At 33.6% G+C, this 13,394-nt stretch overlaps 1 protein-coding gene across 9 annotated transcripts in view; it reads right to left on the bottom strand.

Annotated features, from left to right (window-relative positions):
- OSBPL9 (oxysterol binding protein like 9) overlaps window positions 1-13,394 on the bottom strand; it is a 168,671-nt gene that overhangs the window by 39,569 nt on the left and 115,708 nt on the right. For 7 of the 9 annotated variants that reach the window (XM_005678430.3, XM_005678431.3, XM_013962835.2 and 4 more), the window contains 3 exons: window positions 2,260-2,355; window positions 1,416-1,463; window positions 406-435 (listed from right to left, as the gene is read on the bottom strand). In XM_005678430.3, coding sequence (XP_005678487.1) covers window positions 406-435; window positions 1,416-1,463; window positions 2,260-2,355 — 174 coding nt within the window. Of the gene's footprint in view, window positions 1-405; window positions 436-1,415; window positions 1,464-2,259; window positions 2,356-7,008; window positions 7,078-13,394 lie in introns of all 9 variants that reach the window. The other 2 variants (XM_005678429.3, XM_018044063.1) reach the window with 1 other exon arrangement.

Genomic DNA, 13,394 nt, shown 5'->3' with positions numbered 1-13,394 from the left:
GGGGCCGACAGAGGATGAGATGGCTGGATGGCATCACTGACTCGATGGACGTGAGTCTGAGTGAACTCTGGGTGTTGGTGACGGACAGGGAGGCCTGGCGTGCTGCAATTCATGGGGTCGCAAAGAGTTGGACACGACCGAGTGACTGAATTGAACTGAACACCTTTTATCCAAGGATCTCAGAAAGACAAGACCAGAAACATAAAATGGCATCTGAAGTCAATTCAATTAAAGGGATTATTCTATTCATTTAAATTCCTTTAGAAAATAACACAATTCTTAAACTCTTGTAAAAATTCATAAAAATTAAAATCTCAATTGCTCTTATTAATAGTAGCAGCTTAAAACAGAAACATTTTAAAGCACTTTCTAATGCAAAGCCAGAGTTAATCAAACATAACTTACATTTGTTGTCTCTTTGAGGGTTTCAATTTTCTGCAAAAGATAAGTTTAAATAAATTGTCAGAAACACAAGGAGATATCATTGCTGTTTTTTTACTGGTTAGTCATTTAAAGAATTTTACTAAAAATGTACTCATTATCTAAGTGAGTTCAGGCAGGTTGCAGAGTGCTTTTAGCTGTACTTCTTAATTTAAATCAAACATTTAAATAAAAAATTCAGACACTTTATGGACTACATCCTCAAATAAAATTCATGTGAGTCAATTCAAGATTTGTAAGAATAATATAAAACATTCTTACTCCTTACTTGAAAGCAAGTTTTGTCTTTTCTATAGGATACATTATGTGATTTTAAAATGCTTATTTTAGAATCACTTTAAACTTTGCAAAGCTGCTTAAAAATGACATGAAACTAAACTCCAAAACTAAGAAGGTGCACTAAACATGACTCACTACTATTACCAAGTATAAAAGAGCCAAATGCAAGGCTATGGTTAACTGAAATGCAAAAACATAAATGATGGTGCATCAGGAAATCTAGTCAAGGAAAAAGAAAACATTAATTGAAAAAAGAAAATAATACTCAAACTACAAAGTGGTTGTCAGAAACCCAAAGGGAGGAACTATAATTAAAGCAACATTCATTTTGTGTCCTCATCTGTGGCTTCTGGTTTATTTTGAAAATTTTACCAGTTGCCTTATTAATATCTGAAGTGACCACATGTAAATCTAATAAATTTCTACCTTCAACATATGATCCCTCAACAGAAAGAACTTATTCCTAGGAAGGTGGTACTTACAAAAAGGGTATCATAATAAAAATTTCAGTTATTCTTTTGTTCAATTATGAAACCACATCAGAAATGCACCAAAAAACTCCCCTTAAAACCTATATGGCACATTGTAAGAGGTCAACAGTAAAGTAGTCAAAACACTGAGGTCCTTCTATTACTTCTCCAAAAGGCTCCTTGTTTAAAAATTTTTAAAGTCATAATCATGATTATGGAAGTTACCTTTCTCTGTTCATCATCTTTGCAGTTTTGAAGTTTGTCATCAAAAAGCTACAGGATTAAAAAAAGAAAAGATTATAGTATCAAGCTGCTTTACTACATTGTATATGTTTACTCAACCAAGAAAAACAACCATATTTCTTCCAGGGATGATTTATACATGGATTAAAAGTATAATGTTTCTTAAAATACAAGATAACATGTATTTTTCCAAGGTATTGTTATCAAGTCAAATTCTACTGAACTATCTTAAACAGTCAAGATCAATTACTCTGGTAGCATTACAAAGCAAAAGAAAATATATGACTTTAAGAACTTAAAATGTCAGTTTGAACCTGTTTTTTTCTGCCTTGCCTTTCAAGTTTATCAACATTTCTTTTTCTTTCCAGGACCTTTGCTAGTAATTAATTTTAAAGTGGGAATTGAAGGAGACAATTTTAGTTATGATAAAGGATGTAAAGAAATAAACTCTTCCAAAATCCTAATTCACCCAAATAAAAAAATGCCTTAGAAACTAAACCACTTAAAATTTACCAGTTTCAGAGAACTTTTAAACAAAATATGAAACTAACCTTGTTTTATTTCCTTCTAATTATGTTTAGGTTAGTTTTAAAAATTGCTGAAGGATTAGTAAGCATTGTCAAGTAACATTCAGTTCAGTTACTCGGTCGTGTCCGACTCTGTGCGACCCCATGAACACCAGGCTTCCCTGTCCATCACCAACTCCTGGAACTTGCTCAAACTCATGTCCATGGAGTCGGTAACATTAAGTAACTGTTTTACTCAAAATCAAGCTCTGGAACATTTACTACTTTATATCAATTCAATATATAATCGAATACCATACCTTCAACTGTTCTATCAAGATTTGTAGGTATGCATCAGCCTCTGTAAGTTTCTTATCAAAGTCCTGGACACTAGGAACAAATCCTGAATCCAAACCCTAGGGGGAAAAAAAAATTGCAATAAATTCCAGCAATGTCTAATAGTACAAAAGATCATCCTTCATACGTGACACTTCACTTTTCTAAATTAAAAATAGTCTTTTACATAAATAATAGGTCTATTTAAATTATCTAAATTCTCCAAGAATAGTTGGTACATCAATCTCCTTCATGAACTTCCAGCACTATTCCTTTCTCATCAATTATATGTGCTGCTGTTCAAATTAGGATTTATCCTGCTTTTTCAGAATAATTTTCTTCTCTCCCAAAAGCCCCATACTGGGTTCCAGAGCAACAATAATTTAGCTAAAGGAACATGCATAAAACAACCTAGATCATCCTATTTCCCCCCTATTTTTTGTTCAGTTCAATCCTCTAGTCCCCTAATCTCAACTTTATATTCTCATTGTTCTCCTGTTCCCTAAATTACCCCCATTAGATCAGATGTTTTCCTCCTCCTCCTCCCTTATTTAAAAAAAGAAGGAAAACTCAAAATTCTCACCTCTTCTAAGAGGGCCCTCCCTAAGTGAAAGTGACAACACTTCTGTCTTCTGTTCCCTACTCATTTTTCTCCCTTGGCATGAACACTACACTCGCGACATAGTTTAAGTGTTTATTTATTTAGAAGGCCCACTTATTTCTCAGTTTTACAATCCAGAATGTGCATGTCCTACTTTTTGTACACTAAAAATTTTAAGCTCCAAGAGTATAAGATTCCAATGCTTTAATTCTACTCAAAAGAAAGTTTTGAGTTAATCATCTTTGACTGAAAAATACATTAATCTTGGTTGTAAAAGACAGAACAGTCTGAGATCAAAAAAGGCTATCATCTTGCCATATTTACATGACTAGAAGTCATGCAGTTAAACAGGGAAATAAGGGTCAGGAACCAATAAAGTCACAATCCCAACCCAACCACAAAACTCTGCACTAAAAGGCTGAGACACAGTGCTCCAATATAACATACTTGACCTTCAATTGTTTTTTGTTCCCCTCCCTTTTGCAAAAAAACTGCTTATCATTTCACATTCTCAATTTTAGTCAGTTGAGGCCAGAGTTCATTTTATATTAACCCAACACCTCATCGCATCATTGCCTAACACTGTCATTAGCAAAGCATTTTCTCCGCCATGATCTCAAACATCAGATTGACACAGTATAGCATTATGGAAACAACAATGGGTTGGCAAACCTGGTTTCTAGTTACAGCTCAGCCACTAACAAGATACTGTGTTTCTCTAAGCTATTTTCTTACCTGCCAAATATAGGCTCCTCCTCCTACTATTATTAATGTGGCAGCCATGACATCTACTAAAGACTATAATTACTATCAATAACTACTGTTACTACTGCTGTTCTTCCCAAACTAAAATTTAAATTCGTAAACAAAGCATTAAAAACCTAACTCTTATTAAGATCATGGGAAAAACAACTAATCTTGTAATTCATTTTCTTTTTCAAATTCAAAGGCAACAAAAACTGCCTTTTTTTTTTACATACACACTAAGCAACTATTTGAAATGAGTACTGAAAATAAGAGATGTCATGTAAAAACAGAGTTTAAGAAAGAAAAATAATAAGCAATGTATGTAAAATCCAGATATATTTATAAAATTGTAAACACCTTAATTTTTAAAGATAACCCCAAAGACACTGTTTAAGAAACACTTCCTTCCTATGTAGAATATGATAATAAAAGATGTGGGAAAGAAAGGATAAATCCGTCACATTCCAGAGATACTACAGTATTGTACTGAGAAAGTAGAGAGTGATTCCTTTCAATGTAACTACACCACAGGAAAATAGGAAGGACTGCTTGGCTTACTTCTTGTTTCAAAAGCAATATAACTATCAATAACTTAACTATAGAACCTCATTAAAATCAGTTAAATACATTATTCTTGCTAAATATTTAAAAAATCTAATTAACATAATCTTCTAGACATATCACTATTTGATTAAAAATCCCCCAATAAATAAATGGAAAAACTCAGATTTAAATTACTATGATCTGAAAGCTACCTAAATTAAGTCTTAAAAACAACTCTCTGATTTTACTATTAATATAATCATGCGAACCTCACTGTGGCTCTTTTCTCAGACCTGCCTCTCCCTAGACAGTCTTCCACAACATTCCTTTACCCTTAAAACCCCCGACATTGTAATATCCGAGTCAAAGATCTACTCAACAATCCACTTTTCTCTATGTGCTGTATAATGGGAAGTGTGTAACAATAGTTATTAGTTTAAAATCCCAGAACTGGCCTAAACGCTCTTGCACAGTACATTCATAAATCTTTGGTATACCTTAAAATAAAATCTACATATATAGTTTCCCATCTGCAATCAATAAAATAACATGTACACATTGATTTAATAATGTGGACAAGCAATTGCTAGTAATTAAGCTGTTTTCTCAAATCTTTTAAGAATAATGTGCTAGAGGAAAATATATGTTTTCACTACATACTGTGATTCAGGACACAGAATTAAAGCCATGTCGTCTGACCTCCCACTCAACAGCAGTTACTTTTATAATGTTCTTAAAAGTCGTCTAGTCTGAGTATCTTAAGAGAAAAGGAACTTATTACCTTCTAACATAAATGATTTCATAAAATCCCTTTATTCCTCTTTTCATTCAACATTTAAAATATAAGGTATTACACTTATTCATATCCTTTTTAATGGACTTGTGTTTTTAAAAAGGTCATAAAAATAGAATATAGTCCTTTACCATGTCGAGAGTGGTCTGTCTTCTTTTGAATAGAACTCAGAACAGGCAGACCATTTAAAACTCTATGACTTCATACTTCCTACAGTGACATCTTAGCTCTTGGGAACAAGCAGGTTGGGACTTAAACAGACTCTGTACTTGCCTTTTAATCTAACACTTATAATATTTTATCATATCTAAATATTTACTTGACTGATTTCCCTGAAGGATTATAAACTCCACTAGGGCAGAAACTACCGTTCATTCAGCACTGTGCCGCTCCACCCCCCAACTCCAGGCTAGTTCACTGCTGAGCAATCGTGGTTGCACTGATGGCAGCTTCCGGCAATGCTGATGCCATGATGCCAGTCTTCTCCACACACGGCTTCCTACATCTCCCCTGCCTTGCATTTTCTTTCTCCTTCTACTCCCTCAGTCCTTTCTTGTCTTTCTTTCCTTCTCTTTTTTCCTTCAGTAGTAAGTGGTTATACTGCATTTTTGGCAGTCAGGACCAAAAGAGATGGTTGCTCCTTAATTTACCACATTGATGAGCTATAGTTCTAAAGATGATTTCTGTATGAATTCATTTAAAGTTTAAAATAAAACTATTATACAGAAATAGAGACAAGATGGTTTGTAATATAAAATAAGCTAAGCTAGAAGAAACTCAATAGAAATTATACCTAAATCTAACCATAAAATAATCTATGTAAAGAAAAAAAACCCACTTATGTGGCAAATGTGGTTAAAAAATAAAAGTCCCTAGTCTTCAAGAGTAACTTGCTAATTAAAGAAAGCTAAAGTACATGTATAAAGTTAACAGTAACACATAATTCTCTATCAACCAAGATCTACGTGTCCAGATTAAAAATACATATATAAAAAGGCAGACATCTGGCCCAATTTAAGGGGAATTCCAAAAATAATATCTAAAATGACAGAAGAATGTTAAACTGCCTCAAAACTGTATGTAAGTACCTCCCTACTATCTTTCTAATATTTATGTTGAACATTATCACTTTACTCATAAGGTACTTCTAACACGTCAGCAAAATTAAATTAAATTTCTATTAATAACTCTAATAGGGACATTAAACATTGTACTTTATACATAACTGAATACTTCAATGCCATTAGAAAGAAGAGTATTATAAATGATGGCTTTAATACTTTCTGAAGTACACAGGAATTGTACTTCTTATGTAGCTGCTTTGGAGAGACACTTAGTAAAATAGTACAAGAGGCAATTTTTGAGGCAAAGAGTAAAAGCTTTTAAAGTAATTCCTGCCGATAGAGGAAGAGTAATGAATAGTGGAGGTAAAGGTGGGAAAAGGTGGTTTAAGGTCTTCTTGAGGTCAGAATCAGGAAATAAGAAAGTTATGAGTAATTTAAGGAACTGAGAAGAATAATGCAGAACAGGAAGGGCTATGACTGAATGACACTATAAAAATAAATTCACAAATGAGTAATTATTTTCATATCAAATCTTATTTCAGAGCAAAAACTTAAAGGACTAAGTACTTTATGCTCAGTGCTTTCTCTTATATAATATGTTGTGAAACGAGAAACACCAAAATTATTCCATGTGAGTCTCATAGGAAAGTTCAGAGTAACAAGAAAACAAAATAAGTGATCAGTAGCAGAACTGTAAAAGGGAATAACAGCTTAAAAATTTAACAAAGGAAAAACACCAAAGAAAACAAGACACCTAATGAAAAACAAATGGCATAAATCCAGACAAAAGGTGATTTTTAAAGGAAAATCAGCATAACAGTCCTTAAATAAAATAATAAAAACTTTGCAGAAATGTTGTTTTGATTAAATATGAGTATTTGGAAAGTTTATGTTCACAGTTAGCAATTTGAGATGACATGCACCACAGATACGCTTTCAGCCAAATGAAAGAAGTATAGGGCATACTTACAATTGAATCACTTACAATTATTTTTGAAAATTCAAGAACTGGAGAGATACCAGAAGACTGGAAAAAAGCAAGTGTGGTACTGATCTTCCAAAAAGGTAAGGAAAAGAGAGAATAGAAAGTTACTATGCTGTGCGTGTGACATGAGTAATTAATTAAAGGAATAATAAGAGAAAAATCTGTAACCGTATAGAGGAAAAGTATCAATAGGTAAATGAGTAGCAAGTGGCAAGTTAAAAAATAAATAAATTTTAAAATTATGCCAAAATTTTTAATGGCTTTTCTGTTCCTTAGAAATTAACAAATTAAGTTTTTGGAAAAATGACACCGCTTTGTTTCCTTACCAAGTTACTCAAAAGTTGCTTTAATAATGAAAAAAGTATATTAGAGAAACCAGAAATATTAGTAAGACCAAGATTTCATGTGGGGTATACTAACCGGTGCCTTCCTTGGTTAATTAAAAATTTGGAAACATTTATAATCTGCCATTTCTGTGGTTTACCCTCTTCAGCTAAAGGAAAACAGAATTTAGAGGTATAGAGAAGTTCTGAGAGTATGAATTTTTAGCCCTAAAAAATACTCATATACCAATTTGTTTGGAGTAAAGATTTCCAATTCAAAAATATCCATAAAATTGAGCCTATTATTAAATTCTTTCCTCCAATGTAACTTTAGAACAGCATTTTCCATCTAAGTCAATGTTCTGATAGTCTAAGATTCCAAATTAGGTTCTCTTTTATCAACATGATAGTTATAGCTATTTTATCAACAACTGCTCGGTGCCCCAAGAATGCCCTGAACGGTGAAGCCTTTTTCCATAGTTTTAAACAAACAGTACTAGCCCCACAGATTCACCAGGGATGCACAGTACAGTAAGTCTTTTCAGAGTGCTAGATCTTCCGGCTAGATATTTTACTGTACGTCATTTCTTGTTTCACTACTATAACATAGTAAAATAGATAGATACTAACCCTATTTTATAAGTGCTTGCCCAAATCATCCAGATGGGTTTTTAAATTCAGATTTCAACCCAGTTCTTTGATTTCAAACCCATTACGTTTTTCTATTAAATCACAATGATATTTGAAAAGGATTCATAGCATATTAGACTAAAATTTAATCTAAAAATGTCTGCAGGAGCCTAGTGTACCCAAAATGAACACAAGCTTTAAAGTCAGACTTATCTAGTTTTAAAATCCTGAATCTGGAATTCCCTAATTACCTACACGATCTGGCTAAGTTACTTTCTCTACCTCCATTTTCTTACCAGGGAAGGACACAAAAATAAACCTCTCAAGGTTGTTGGAGAGATGAAAGAATATACATAAAGTAACAAAATAGTTGGTGTTCTATTTCTTCTTCATAATGTGGAGCCGAAAATAACCAGGATTCAGCACTGTTTCCCAGACCCTAAACTAGGCCTATCATACAGAAAAGTTTCTCAATGAATATTTGACGGATTAAAAACGAAATAAATTAACAACTAGGTCATGCACAAAACATATGCAACTCTAATAGAGAAGTATAATCGAGAAAAGGATACAAGCATAACTTAAACTGTATTTAACATTCCTTGAAAAAGAGAAATATAAACATAAGCTGATGAACTGTGAAGAAAACAGATAATAGTAATTTAAAAAGTATGAGAAATAGACAAAACCAGTGCTAAAATACGGTCTTGGAAAACAGATCAGAAACAAAATTCCACATGAGATGTTCAGAAAAGTATCAGGTATTAAGCCTGAACCACAAAAGGTAAATTGTGCTCAATTATTACCTTGGTAACAAAGAGTCAAACAATATAAAGAATCCCTCTTTTCCATAAAATAAAAAGATTTTGAAAATATATTAGTTCTTTGAAAAATAAAATCACCTTTTAATTTATAAAGAAAATAACTTTTCTTAAAACAAACACAACAACAAATCTAAATTGCTCATATATTTGGGACAGAAAAGAGCTGCTTTGTCAAATAGGAATCAGGTACATACACCTTTGGCAAAATTCCTTAGCTTTATCGTGACTCTTAGCACAACTGCTTACTCTTCATGATCTCTCTTCATCTAATACCACCACTGTTGTGTAACATTTTGACTTACAGAACAAAATACTAATACTGATTGCATAAAGTGATTTGATTACTCAAACAACTGCACAAGAAAGGTTTGGGTTTGTACCATTTTCCTCTATTTAAATCACTGATACCTTATCTTTCCAAATGACTCTCTCAATTTATTCAATAAAGTCATATGAAAACTTACTGCCAAAGGAAACAGAACACACAAAAACCTGGAGTTTATAAACAGGGTGACCACTATCCCAGTTTGTCTGGAAGAGTCTCTTTTTATGCTTGTTGACTGAACAAAATTATCAGCAGCCTCCCTCACTCTCCAAGTGCTCCAGTTGGGACAATAAATTATATGTTCTCCCTCTCTACAAAGGTTGTAACTAGCATTATAGAGATATAAATGTCTGGGAGGCATACAGATTGCCTCAAGATTTCAGAATGCAGCAAATTACTTTAAAAAATTTTTTAAATGAAATATGGGTTTACAGCTTCTGAACGTAGAAAGCAAATTATAAAAATAGACATCAAAATTCAGGCCAATTAATACTGGCTGAGTGATTACCTTATTCTAGACAAAGACATGAATAATAAGATGTTATATTTTTGAAAAGTTATTTTATTCTCACATATACACAGGTCTGAAATAAAACACACAAGAAGCAGATGTTACACCTATGAAGTGAGATTGAGAAAGAGGCGCATCTGAGACAAAGACTTCTTAATTTTTACTTTATACATTCATGATGCCTGATTTTTAAAAAGTATTTAAATTCAAAAACTTTATGTAAAAAGTATTCAGAAACTGTACAGGTTATAAATATGTTTCAAAAATTTTATAACTTTTAGCTTGCAAAATCATCAGCATTATTATTTTAAAATTATCAAACCCTAAAATTTCTTGAGAGAGTAAACTTGGTAACACTAAAGCTGCTCAGATACATCTTTTCAAGCAAAATAAAATAAAGCATAACAAATTTATAACATTATTTACAGGTAAAGTATAAACTAGCCCCCATGCACGCACACACATGCTAAGAAGAAAAATGGCCAGTAAAACAAAGCAGAATACCTAATTTTTTCCCCACATCCTTCCTGCCAATTCCATGATCATGAGTCAACACTAAAGAAGTAAACTCATAAAAAACGAAAATATCTACTATATAAATCCACACTATTTTTCACACATTAATCGCTGGTCAGGCTACTGACAATATCTTTCTGAAAATTAAAAGTCATAGGTTAAGTCATTCCAGGATCTTAAATAAGCTCTGAATTGCTTACTAGGATGGGATGCAAAAAATACATTCTTCCCCTTTCCAACCTCATATGACTGCCTATCACTGAGCTTCACAGAATTTTGGAAAGCAAATTCTCATGATTTTCAAGGGTCCACCAAAAATGGAAGTTTAACAAAGTCTCCTGGAAATCTGCTCTACATATAATGAAGAAAAATTCACATTGAATACATGAATTCTTAAAACTGAATGCTTTAGTAGTTCAAGTTTTCAAATAACTACGGAAGTCTCATAATCATTCATAATACTTGTTGAAATTTGATTATGAAATGTTTATACAAAATCTAATATATTCCTTTAACAAAACTGATCTCTCTGTATAGCAAAATACAACAAACTGAAATAAAACCACTACAGGAAGTTAAATGATAAACTAGTCAGGCCAACAGACAATCAGTACTAAATGGCTTATCTCTCACACAAAACAAGCAAACAAAATAGAACGAAAATTACCCTGAATTGGAAACAATAGATTCTGTAACTGGTTTGGTGATTATTCCTTTAAAATTACATATGCCGAAGCAGTTTTTTTATATCTGATTTAGCTGCCAGTGAACATCAAACAGAAGGAAATAAGTTGTTTTTACTAAGGCTGTTAAAAGTGCAATACAAAATTACCCTGATTACCCTGTTGTCAGAAATCAATCAAAAAGGTCTAAAATATGACCAGAATAGACTCTGACAGGACAAGACTCTTTTTATCCTCCACTATATCCCCCAGGCTAGTGCTTGGTTTGTAGCAAGTACTCAATAAAATTTTTGTAAATTAAGGAATTCTGAAAAGTGTCAACCTGTTAGGATTTAAACATAAAAAGCAATCAAAGAAGTTCTTGCAGATTATAAATCAGAGTACTCATGAAAAAAATCACAAATAACATCTAACTATTCTAAACAATTTATTATAAGTATGGATGCTGACAACTTTTAAGAATAACTGACAGTTTTTAAGCTAAGAGAAATTAGATAGGAAAGACACCACCTAGGCAGTTCAAGAAGCAAGACCAGATGATAACAACTAAAACAAACTTCTAAAACTTCATTCTCTCATGCCAAGTCTCATGAGCACAGTTTCATACATACTACTCTGGGTTTGGAATTCCGCATTACAATAATGATTTATTCACTGGATGTTTATGAGTATGACACTGTGCTGGATGCTCTGGACATGCCAGGATGAAGCAGATAGAGCTTGAAATCTGTAGTAGGAGATAAACATCTAACTACAAATAATGGCTCTGCAACACCTAACAGTTTCAAATCTGTAGTAGGAGATAAACATCTGTCTACAAATAACTGCTTCAAGCACGATAAACTTTATGAGAAAGGTACTAAGAAATTCAAAAGAGAAAGTTAAGGGGATCAGAAAAGTGTCACAGAGGTAGCATTTTGATTTGGACCAAGATGAGGAGGGGGAAATTATTAACAGCAGTGAGCAAGGGTGGGAAACATAAATAGATGGGGTGCTTGAACTTTTCTTTAGGAGAGAAAGGAGGGCAGGGTTAAGTAAACTAGCAAGGGATGCTAGGAATCAGGAACAGCAGGAAGCCTTCACCACCCGCCAAGACTGAAGGAACAAGGAGGGAAACAATGTAACTCCGAGCAGGCTCAAGGGACACCAGCTGTAGGACACAGCCACTGCTACAAGTTCATCAAAGCAGAGAGAGGACAAGAGGAATAAATACCCCCAGAGGTTCTTTTTTCCTTCCATCTTCTGTCCTTCCACTGGCTAAACCCTACGGGAAGTCAGAAGGTAAAAAGGACTCTAGGTAACACAGGCTGTGAAGGTCAGCCTCCTGGGGCACAGAGAGAGGCAAAGAGAATGAATTTGCAGGAAAATGGAGAGTAACCAGAAAAGCCATCTTTCCAGACTTAGGAGCAAGTGAGGCTGAAAAGCACAAGGAGGTGAAATAACGAACAATATTCTCTTGGAGAAGTATGTAACATATTTTTCTGATGCAGATGCTGAACTGAAAGGAAACCAAAATCAGTGTCTGAATTGGAAAAATTACTGGGACTTAGGAGATTGAGGTGAGCAACGAATGAATACAAGCATCAGAGCAGCAGCCCAGTTCTCTCTAGAGCTAACAGAAAAGCAAAAACCATAGATGGTAGTCCTATTAGTCTAGTCTCTACCTGCGTAACCTTGGGCAAGTCACCTGGCTTCTCTGAAACTGTTTTCTTCATTTTGTAAATATATAGAGACTGAATTAAAACTTTAAGACCCTTTCCAGTTCTAAGAGTCTGTGAAGCCAGTATCTTCAAGTAAATAACCATATTCATCAGGTGAGTGAACAGCTCACCATATTGAGAAAACCGAGGGTCCATTTACTCGCTTAAAAAAAAAAGTTAACTTCATTTAAACAAAGACAATAAGAACTTAAACGTTCTAACTGCAGTTGGGTCCTCTACTGTAGGATTCAAAAAAAAAAGTCAAAACACAAGCAAAAATTTAGTGTAACCTTGAAACTGAGTGAGGAAGATTAATGTAACCAGATTAAAAAACATGCTCTGGAATGCAGAGAATGCAAAGAAACAACCGAGTAAGCAGAATACCTTGGTTGAAATGGCACATTTCAGAAAAAAACAAAATTAGCTGCTCTGTCAATACAGCAAAGAAGCAAAGTTCTTGAAGGTGTTTCTAGAAATAAATGAACTCCTATAGTATTAATAACTCCCCCACCCTCAAAAACACACACAGCAACCATTAACATTCCTTTGCAATATAAATATTCACTGATGATCTGTTATGTGCCAGGTGCTATCAATGTCTTCAAAGGACATCTTTAAGGACAATACAGATAAAAAGGCAAATACCTAATCTTCTGGAATGAGATCAGATTTCAGCCTTTCCAAGCAGTCTCCCTGACTTCTCTAGCCAGCAACATGCTCTTCTTCCTATGATACTAACTACTACAGAACCAACAGAACCAACATGTACTGGTACCACTATTAGTATTGTTTCAACTCTATTAGAGGCCACATAGTTTGGAAGGGTAGGCCTTTGTCTGGAAATCCACTCACCATTTGTAACATTGTTTCTAAC

This window comes from Capra hircus, chromosome 3 (genome assembly GCF_001704415.2).
Source record: "Capra hircus breed San Clemente chromosome 3, ASM170441v1, whole genome shotgun sequence".
In the NCBI taxonomy this organism is placed as follows: domain Eukaryota; kingdom Metazoa; phylum Chordata; class Mammalia; order Artiodactyla; family Bovidae; genus Capra; species Capra hircus.
The sequence above is the reverse complement of the archived record's forward strand: the minus strand, read 5'-3'. Positions and strand labels throughout refer to the sequence as shown.